At 46.2% G+C, this 10292-nt stretch overlaps 1 protein-coding gene across 12 annotated transcripts in view; it reads left to right on the plus strand.

The window, feature by feature from the left end:
* The window catches only part of syne2a (spectrin repeat containing, nuclear envelope 2a), a 40992-nt gene extending 32057 nt beyond the window's left edge, over positions 1 to 8935 (plus strand). For 10 of the 12 annotated variants that reach the window (XM_019891051.1, XM_019891053.1, XM_019891054.1 and 7 more), the window contains 15 exons: positions 1926 to 2088; positions 2259 to 2449; positions 2600 to 2750; positions 2864 to 3046; positions 3136 to 3273; positions 3505 to 3696; positions 3811 to 4099; positions 5654 to 5778; positions 5937 to 6069; positions 6140 to 6363; positions 6803 to 6979; positions 7260 to 7388; positions 8069 to 8260; positions 8371 to 8456; positions 8553 to 8935. In XM_019891051.1, the coding sequence (XP_019746610.1) occupies positions 1926 to 2088; positions 2259 to 2449; positions 2600 to 2750; positions 2864 to 3046; positions 3136 to 3273; positions 3505 to 3696; positions 3811 to 4099; positions 5654 to 5778; positions 5937 to 6069; positions 6140 to 6363; positions 6803 to 6979; positions 7260 to 7388; positions 8069 to 8260; positions 8371 to 8456; positions 8553 to 8760 (2581 nt within the window). In that variant the 3' untranslated portion in view covers positions 8761 to 8935. Of the gene's footprint in view, positions 1 to 1925; positions 2089 to 2258; positions 2450 to 2599; positions 2751 to 2863; positions 3047 to 3135; positions 3274 to 3504; positions 3697 to 3810; positions 4100 to 5653; positions 5779 to 5936; positions 6070 to 6139; positions 6364 to 6802; positions 6980 to 7259; positions 7389 to 8068; positions 8261 to 8370; positions 8457 to 8552 lie in introns of those variants that run through there. The other 2 variants (XM_019891059.1, XR_002170681.1) reach the window with 2 other exon arrangements.
* The last annotated feature ends 1357 nt before the right edge of the window (positions 8936 to 10292 follow it).

The following is a 10292-nucleotide window of genomic DNA, read 5'->3' on the forward strand; positions in this document are numbered from 1 at the left end:
ATAATCATAAAGGAGACCCCCGCAAGACATTGTTGTGCAGGAGCAGCTGCTTGAATCCCCCGATCGCTCTACACACTCGGCCAACAAGAAGAAGAAAAAAAAAACACAAAACTTTGCTCGGATCTCAGACAGAGCCATATGTCCTCATGTCCTCACCGACTACCCTCCTCCATCTCTGCTCCGTCAGGGGGGGAGGGTGCGGTAGGAGAAGGGGAGTGGTCTGTCAGCATCAATTATGTCAGTTGATCCCGAAAGCACGATTCCACGAGAGCGTTCTAGGGGGACACCCTTGCCAAAATATGGACAGCAACAATGACGCATTGTTTGGAACTGAAAGTCGCCCAAACATTCCTTGGCATTGTCTCGTGAGCTCTTTTCTAGCCAAGCAGGAACTCGGTGACTTGTAAATGGACGACAACCAACCAGAAATACTACTCGTCTCTTTTTAAGATGCTCGATGTCCGTTTGTTTACATTTCGCACGTCGTTCAACACCGAGAGGGTAAAATATCGGTACCATGATTGGACACACTGACTCCACTGTCCAAACAGTCCCAGCTCTGAGATTGATACGCGTTCAATGCAGTCGAATTTATTTCATCCTTGGATAACGTTGTGCAGAATGTAAATCAATCGGATGCTGCAAAATTTGAACTGATATTTGAGGATTTTTATCTAGCTAGCTATCTAGTGTGCGTACATTAACGCAATGTTTTCAACAATTAGCTCTAATCTCAAACCCTCCTGTTAAACTTTTGTCCACCACCCAAATATCCTCACTTGATCCTGCAGCCCCCCCACCCCCTGCCACCCATTCTGCTCTTGTCCTTCTCCGGTGGAGCCCTGACCGAGGTTTTGTGTCTTTGTTCAGCTCCCGCATTAAGCTTCTGGCTTTTGTTGAGCTGTCTAAAGTTAGATAGGGCAAGTGAGCGCAAGAAACAATTTAGTGGACTGCGGAGGGGAATTTACACCGACTATGCCGTTTTAAGCCTGAAATGTCACCTCCAGGCAGTGTGTGGTCTGGGTGTACAGCTCTGATCTTTGTTTAACCAACTCCTGAATGAGTTTAAACGGCAAATTATGTCAACCCTATGGTGTGTGTGTGTGTGTGGGGGGGGGGGGCTGAAAAGATGTGCACTCATCTATCCATAGCGATCAGTATTTATTGAAGTTAAAAGCAGTATACAAGTGGAGCCCATTGCAGTTAAGGTTTCCTCCTTGAGGCCAGAACCGTTCAGGCTTAATTTTTTTTTTTTTTTTGTATTCATTATATGCACTGAGAGCATCCCCATCTCCACACTGACCGGCCTGGATGGTCCTCAGCAGGAGGGAGAGGATCAAATGGGGGTGGAATTAACTTCAACTCCCCAGTGGGACACACTTCAGGCTTTTAAAGTCGTAAGGGGAGAGCTTCTATTGTCCCAAGCGTTACCATGACAGCAGTCAGGGGGTCTGTTGCCATGGAGACTGTGGGGGGGATCTCATGATAAACACCTGAGAATTAACTAGAGAGACCTTTTCAACTATTTTTTTTTAATCCCTCCTTGCTTGAAATGTTTACTTTTTTGTCATGGATTGTAGGGAAAAAAAGCTTGCACGGTCCTATGGCTGGAGCAAAAAAATAAAATACTTCAAACTTATTTTTGCCCTTTTTTTTTCCTCGTGTGAGCAATCTTTCGAGGAAACTAAATGAATAAGGAAAATTAAAAGACAATCTAATTGCAACAACAATTTAAAATCTCATTAAAATTCCAGGTTAGATGATCCATTTCTGTTGTATTTGTATTAGTCTTGAGCCCTTAAAAATAAACTCTTTTTCCTGGATTCCATTTTGCGGAGTTTTCTCTATTCCCATCTCTTTTGTCACAGTAAAATTGCATTCGACACAGCTGGAAACTCGGAAGTTTCGTGCGTGTGTGTGTTTAGAGTGACAAAGTTGAAGGAGACTCTCTTGAGAGTGCAGCAACTGGACAAAAACATGAGCAACCTCCGATCGTGGCTTTCACGCGTGGAGGCCGACCTGTCCAGGCCCATTACCTACAGTATTTGTCATCACCAGGAGATACAGAGAAGGCTGGCTGAGCAGCAGGTAGCGCACGCACACCATATTCCTTGACCGTCTTTTAGATTAATCATGAATTGAGATAACTCCATTGTTTGATTTTGGAAGGGGTTGGCCCACGCGGCCGTCGAGGTCTTTCTAATGCGCGCGCGTCGGTGGGCCTGAAGCAACGTCTGCCGCCGATGTGCTTTATTCAGGAGCTGCAACGGGACATCGAGCAGCATACGGAAGGCGTCACCTCGGTCCTCAACCTGTGCGACCTTTTGCTGAGGGACGAAGACGCCGCCGGCACCATTGAGGCGGAAAGTGACTCCCTGCAGGAAACCAGTCATAGCCTGGACCAGCGCTGGAGGACCATCTGTGCCATGTCTCTCGACAGGCGACTCAGGTGGGAATTCAAGTAGAGCATCTTTGTATCAGTCAGTGCAGAAACCAACAACAAAAAAAAAAAACATTAAAAATGTTGGGAAGAAAAAAACAATCCATGAGTACAATGTCACTCTATTTTAAGCATTGATCCCTTCCTCCACCAATGTAGGATTGAGGAAACATGGAGACTGTGGTGCAAGTTCCTGGAGGACTATTCGCAGTTTGAGGATTGGCTCAAGACGGCGGAGAAGACCGCCGCCAACCCCAACTCGGGAGACGTTCCTTACGCTGTTGCCAAGGAGGAGCTGAAGAAGTTTGAGGCAAGTTGAGGAGAGGACTCGCGTGTTTGACGCAACGTTTCCAATTGGGTCTCATTAGAATGAACAGTTTCGGATAAAACGTCGTCATCGCATAACGGTACAATATCTTTCAGAGGTTCCAAAGGCAGTTGCATGAGAGGCTGACCCAGTTAGAACTCATCAACAACCAGTACCGCCGGCTGGCCCGCGAGAACCGTACGGACCGTGCCGGCCAGCAGAAAGCCATGGTCCACGAGGGCAACCGGCGCTGGTACGTTCTACACCGGCGGGTGGCTGCCGTCCTCCGCAGACTGAAGGTACGGGTCTAGACCAAAGCTGATGGCGAGAGTCTGAAGATGAGCTGATTCTTCATCCGATCCTTCCTCTTCCGCTCTCCTTCTTGCAGCATTTTACCAGTCAGCGAGAAGAATTTGAGGGCACTCGCGAAAGCATGTTGGTGTGGCTGACGGAACTGGATCTGCAGCTGACCAACGTGGAGCATTTTTCTGAGAGCGACGTTCATCACAAGATACAACGGCTTAGTGTGAGTTCCGTGGATGGACCACCGTGCTAATTTCAAAAGAATCGTTTGTGGCTCATTAGTTGTCACGTGATGGAAGGACTCTGGTCATGCTTGTATCAACTTTGGACTTGCTTGGCTCAAACTCCTGAAAGGATTTGACTTGCTTCGATATTCCTGAAACATGACAAGTCTGGCCCGTTTGTCTTTGAAAATATTTCATGCGACGTTTTTCATTCGTCTTTGCTCGTGCAGAGTTTCCAGAAGGAGATCATCCTCAACACGGAGCGCATTGATGGGCTGATCGTGTTTGGAGAAAGTCTCATCCAGAAGAGTTCACCGCAGGATGCCGCGTTGATAGAAGAAGAACTGGAGGAGCTTCATTCCTACTGTCAGGAGGTTTTCAGCCGACTGGTTCGCTTCCATCAACGTCTCAGCCAGCCGCCGGTGAGCCCCATTTTTATCAGTTGTAAAATTGTGTCGTATTTCATCTTTGGAATGACAAAAGGTTAGGTTGTCGGACGGCATCACGGGAACTGTAGAAATCGATTTTGGACGCAGGTGATCACGGAAGAACCGAAGATCCCTGGCGTCAGCTTTTCCATGGAGTCGAGCTTGGAGCTGATCGGACGGCCCTGGCTCGGGCGGGGTCAAGGAAGCCTGCCGGCCACACCCTCCCACTCGCTGGCCTTTCCGCTGGAGCAGTCGGGGCGGGAGACGCCGGTGAGCGTCGACTCGCTGCCGTTAGAGTGGGACCACACCGGGGATGTTGGCGGCTCATCATCCCACGAGGATGACGAGGATGACAAAAGACACGAGGAAGAGGGAATTTACTTCAGTGCGTTGTCAGGTAGAAAGCGCATTTACTCAACTCTTCGTCCGGTACCCCTCCAAGATCCAAATAGATGCAGCATGAGAAGTGTGCAGATAGTGATGAGCTTTAACAGACACTCTCAGAGATGAATTCATTAAATGTAACTTTAATTCTAAACGGCGTAACAAAACAAATCCAAAATAATATTCCGTATTTTCCACACTATAAGGCGCACCGAAAAGTCTTCCATTTTCTTAAAAGCGTGCCTTAAAATCCGGTGTGCCTTGTGTATGGTCATTACGGTAATATGTCGACCCCAAGATGGCTCCTTGCTGGAGACATGCTTACAATGTTATAACTTGCTGTTGGTTGAGTGAACTGTGTTGCTGCTTTATTAAATAAGTTTTGTAGGGGGGGGGGGGGCCGATAGAATTTATTTTGATTTCCTCGCTTGATTTTCTATTTTGATTCATTATTTTCAATTTTCATAGTTTCATTGAAATAATCGTTAATTTACGTTTTTCGGAGGTGGTCATGAACGCCTCTTGAGTCGAACGAACAGAAGGAGCGTAGCTCCGTCTAGTCGATGCATTGTAGATTGCATTTTATAATCCAGTGCGTCCAATATATGAAAAAAAATGACAAAATAGGCCATTCATTGAAGGTGCGCCTCATAATCCAGTGTGCCTTTTAGGGCGGAAAATATGGTACATGTTCGATTAAAAAAAACAAAACAAAAAAAAACCCGTATTCCTTTTATTCTGTCAAAAAATGCACAAATACTCTTCTTGAGCTTGTTTCTGTTATTAGAGTAATCCCAGGAGACAAAAGCGGTGGGTATTTTCTCTGAGACAAAATCATTTCCTTCAGTTATGAAATTTCGGGCATCCAATGTTTCCACGGTGACATTTGATTGGATGTTGAAAAGAGAATTAGATTAGGATTGAGGAGTGCGCACATCTGCTGCAGGCTGCTTCCCTAAAGAGGTTGCCCGTTTATTGGACCAATCATGTGTGGGTTACCCCTGCCCCCCCCCCGCAACAAAAACCTTTCAACATTTTCTGGCTCATTCGTGTCTAGCGCCACTCTTCTCCATGGAGCTGATTTTTGGAAACGCATTCAAAGCCAAACAAAATCTTCACACTCATTATTTTCTTCTCATTGACACATTCTTGATTGGAAAAAGTTGCACGAACTGGGTCACTGTGACGCTTTCAGATCCTTTCGCTGCAAGGTTGACCTTATTTCCTGAAGAGGTCCCCTTCATGTGAGGCTCCCAAATAATACATTTTTGCTCCTCCTCCCTCTTACCTGCCGCTGCTGGCGAGCTTTTCTTCCTCAGAGCCCTTCGTCTCCGTCAACCCAAATAATTGAACAGCGTTCGCCTCTGCTTACTGTGCCCATATCGCACACTCATGTATCCGCTTTTTAGTTTTACAAATGCCTCCGAGCTCATTTGTATGTGCAACATTTTAATGTTTCCAGCTGAAATTTAACAGGGCGCATTTGTTTGATGAGCGTTCAGTCCGATCGGACAAACGCACCCATAAGACTCCAAATGTATTCCCCCTATAAGTTATTGTGTGTCAGTATCGGACAGGTTGATGGCTGCCTGCGAGTCTCCAATCTGGCCATCACCGACAGATGAAGAACCCGACGCCGGCGACCACAACGTTCAACCCGCCCTCACCAGCACGCCGGTCAAGCTAGTCCATGTACGTTGCACAAATACCGTCCCACCAGATCCAAACCAATCAGTTTAATGTGGAAGCAAAGCGTTGAGCACCGAAGGAAACCGAATAGGCTGTGGATGGAGGTCTCAGGACAACCGCCGATGCCCAATTGCACTTATTGTGTATCATTTTATCTCCAGTCGCATCAAATGTCCCAGTGCAGTGACAACATTGATGACATGAAAAGAGCTTGTCTGATCCTGGATGATGATAATGAGGAGGAGCAGCCAGAGTTCGGTTTGACAAACTCGGGTGGCTCAGGCAAACAGTCAGGTGAGCAGCACTTACAAAAGGAAGATTTTAGCACGTGTTGAGAATTTGCTTGCATGAGAGGCTCCCTCAGCTGATGTGTTTGCTCTCTCAGGGGTGATTGAACGCTGGGAACTGCTGCAGGCTCAGTCCGGGAACGAACAAGACGCCGACCCCCGGGATCCGCCCAATGTCACATCTGACCTCGATGAGGTCATTTCCTGGTTAGACAACATTCATCCGGAACTGGACCGCCTCCAGCAGTCGCATCCAAGCAACAGGATTGTTGACATGGCAACCAGAGCGAAAGAGATGAAGGTAACGGGCAGGCCCGCAACAAAATAATCACAAGTACAGCATCATGAAAAATACGGACATGTGCTAATGTTGAATTGTTAATTTGCCATCTTTGGGTTTTGTTTGTCCAAGCGCATTCTGGGGCGCACTGGCTTCTGCAATCCATAATATGCGCTCCTCTGACTCGCTATGGAATTCTTAGGATGATTTATCATACGGTTATTGTTTGGCATAGTTTCAAGACCGATGGGCGTCCTCACTCCAGCCGCTGCGCTGAGCCGGTCTTGGGACTTTCCTACAGTTTACACCGGCTTGTAGGGCTGAATTATAAATATATTCCTGCTTCCAAACAACAATGGCAGTCAATACGATATTTTTGACACACTCGACTGTGAAGGCAATCATAAATTTGAGCATTGGCGATTCTTGAAAATGGTTTTGCGTGCATATCCCTTTTCAGGAGATGAAGGAGATGTTTACGCACTACAAGCCTATCATGCTGTCAGTCAACCTGCGCGCTCTGCAAGTCCCGGAGCAGCAGGAGAAGCTCGTCGATTTGAACCAAGCCTGGAGCCGAGCTTCAACACTTCTTCACCAGTGGGAAACCAGTTTGAGAAGGACTCTGATGCGCTGCCAGGTTAGAAGAAATCTAAATTACGGTCCAATGAATATCTTATTTCGATAGTTGCTCGGTCACTGACAAGCGGCTCCTTTTTCGTGGGCCTTTTCAATGATTCGGATGTGTGTGAAGAGTTTCCAGCAAAAAGTATATTCTCAGTGCCACTTTGAACACAATGTTATTTATTAGTTATTTGGGTGGATGCAGGGTATTATGCAAAAGAGAAAAACAAACCAACAGACGTGTCTGAGAACACGCCCTCCTCGGAAGCGCTAACTTCAAGCCATCTACCGTACAGGAGTTTGATGAGAGCCTCCATTCCCTGCTGCTGTGGCTGGCGTGCGCCGAGAAGAAACGCGACGCGGTGGACATCAGAGATCCGGAGACGCCTCTTCAAATTCTGAAACGGCAGCATCGCTCCCTCACTGTAAGCTCGGTGTGCATTCAGCTGACTTTGTAATAAGTGCAGTGAGTGGCTCCTCACATCTGGGAAGACTTCACAGGGTCATTGAAATGATGCTAATCTCTTATTGGACTTTGTGAAGGTCATAAAATTGTGAAATTGGGTCAAGAACGGTTAATGGAAATTTGCATTCCACCGACATGCGGTAGATTGTTAGTTTGGATTCTGCTTCTGACCATAAAATGAAATTTGGGGCTGTTGTATTTATTTTGGGCAGGATGCCGCCCTTGAAGGAGTGGAACGCAGAAAAAAAAAACATGTGATATTAAAATACTCTACAAGAGAGTCAAAGGATAAAAATGGGGGATGAACATGGCGTCCCATTGTAGAACTACAACAGTACACAGTACAACAGCGCACAGTCGAGCACGGTCATCCGTTACGGCTTAGCTGTGAAACAAAAGTGAATGAAAATCAAGGCCCGCGCGACAGTATTCATTTGTTAGTTCGTTCAACTGCCAGAAGCATTTATATTCCACTTTGGGAGGAACATTTCTCCTGTCAGCATTTTAAAATTTGACCCCAAAAAGCCCCGCGTGTTGTATACGCCGCCTCTCGCGTTACGCATGCTGAGACACGGCGTAGTCCAGCTTCAGGCGCCCTCAATTTTGGTCAGCTGTGGTTGAACCCTTGCGCCTGTTCAGGCCCTGCTGGAGGAGCTCCTGGAGAGGCGGAGCCAGCAGGCTTCGCTCCACACCCTGTGGTTTCAACTCCAGCCAGAGGACGGGGGCGAGGGGAGCCACGAGGCCCAGGAGAAGCTCCACGTGACGGCCACCAAATTGAAGTTACTCCTGAAGGACGTGAGCGAGGACCTGAACATCCTGCATCAACGTCTGGTAAACGCGCAGTTTGATTGATTTATTTTTACCTCTCCGAGATGGATATCAAAATGGTTATTTCTTCCCAAATCTGACACGTAATCCATTCTTTATCTTTTCAAATGCAGGACTGCAACACTTACAAAGGTCAAAATGTCCCTTTGGATTCATCTCGGCACATCACCCAAACAAAGGAGTCGCCTTCCACTCAAAGGTATTTACTCAATATGAAGAAGAGAGGTTTGAATCAACAATGGACATAGAAAGAATGTTTGAGTATATTTTGTCTGTGCGTGTCTGTGCCACCCAGAGGGAGGAGAGACTCATCCCCACCGCGCTCCTTCTTCTGTCGGGTCCTGTGGGCTGCCGTCCCATTTCACCTCCTCCTGCTGTTCTTGCTGCTCCTCCCGTGTTTGGTCCCCCAGTCGGAGAGAGACTCGAGCTGCACTGTTGCCAACAACTTTGCCCGCTCTTTTCATCCCATGTTACATTACACAAATGGACCCCCGCCCACTTGAGTAAGACTTGAGCACAGGTGCGGGGGGTTTAAGACGAGAACGAATAAATGCAATTCCCTTTTTTTTCCGAGCACTGGTACCTGTATTTTAACGGGCATCATAATGATGAAGTGGTAGTTTTCCAAACAAAAATATCCACATTTTTCTACAAATAATGAGGTTCACATATTTATTCAATCACATGGATTGAACATATCCTCATGCACAATAGGGCCAACCGTATCGGGGCATCCAGTACTGAATGGAATCCCATACCATATATATATTTTTTTTTAGAACGTCGTACTTGAGTCCACGGCTTGTCTCAATACTTTTGTCTGTCGAGCAAGCAACCTCATTTGTATTAAAAGGAGGTAGTCAAAATCCTGATTGTATTTAAAAAATACTTAACATTTCATGAACTTTCAGAAACTCATAACTTCATTAAAACCATTTCTGATGAATGTTGGTCTTGCATTTCCGATTTACTATTTGCTATGTCTTTATATTTCAGTGGCGGGCTGTTGGGCGAGTGGTTAGCGCGTTGCCCTCCCAGTGCAGAGGGGCAGGGGTTGATTCCGGCTCCGGCCCTCCTTTGTGGAGTTTGGGTGTTGTGCCCCTGGCTGCGTGCGTTTTCTTTGGTTTTCTTTACTCCGGTTTCCTCAAACTTTCCAAAAACATGCACGGCATGTTAATGGAACACTTGAAATTTTCTGGACATGTGACGAGAAGTTGGGAGAGTAATGACAAAGTCATTTTTGTGACAATTACCATGAAGTGCTTTCAAGTAAAGTAGCGACAAAGTCATGAAGAGGAGGGCTGGTTCGATCCCGGCTCTGGCCTTCCTATGTGTGTTTCCTAATCCAACATGCAAAGGTAAGTGAAAATTTTGATCGGACTTAACACTGGAGACGCTGTGTCAGAAAGACACTGTCAACCTGCCGTGCTGCACCTTAGTAGACATGGTAGTTTCGGGGGAAAAAACCCGTCTTACTATCCATGGTCATTTAGGAAAAAAAAACGCTTGACTTAAGACCATATATTGTGAGGCGCTTTTCAATGACCAAGTATAGGAAGGGATATTTTTCCCCCCGAAATGACGATGTAGAATAAGCAGTGTTTTGCCGAAAAAAACGACGCTGTACAGAAAGACGTTTTTAGCCCCAAAAAACGACCATGAATAGGAAGGCGTTCTTAGCCCCCCAAAAAACAATGTACAGCAGGGCGTTTTTAGCCGAAAAAAACGACCATGTATCGAAAGGCGTTGTAAGCCGGAAAAAAACGCCGAAAAAAAAACGACCATGTATAGTAAGGCGTTTTTAGCCGAAAAAAAATGACCATGTATAGTAAGCCATTTGTTGCCAAAAAAAAAAAACGACCATGTATATATCATAAGGCGTTTTTTGACGGAAAAAAACGACCATGTATAGGAAGGCGTTTTTAGCCCAAAAAAACTCCCGCGGATAGTAAGGCGTTTTTAGCCTAAAAAAAACGACCGCGTATAGTAAGGCGTTTTTTGCTGAAAACAAACGACCATGTATCGAAAGGCGTTG

The sequence above is a fragment of the Hippocampus comes genome, unplaced genomic scaffold (assembly GCF_001891065.2).
Source record: "Hippocampus comes isolate QL1 unplaced genomic scaffold, H_comes_QL1_v1.1 scaffold174, whole genome shotgun sequence".
NCBI lineage: Eukaryota > Metazoa > Chordata > Actinopteri > Syngnathiformes > Syngnathidae > Hippocampus > Hippocampus comes.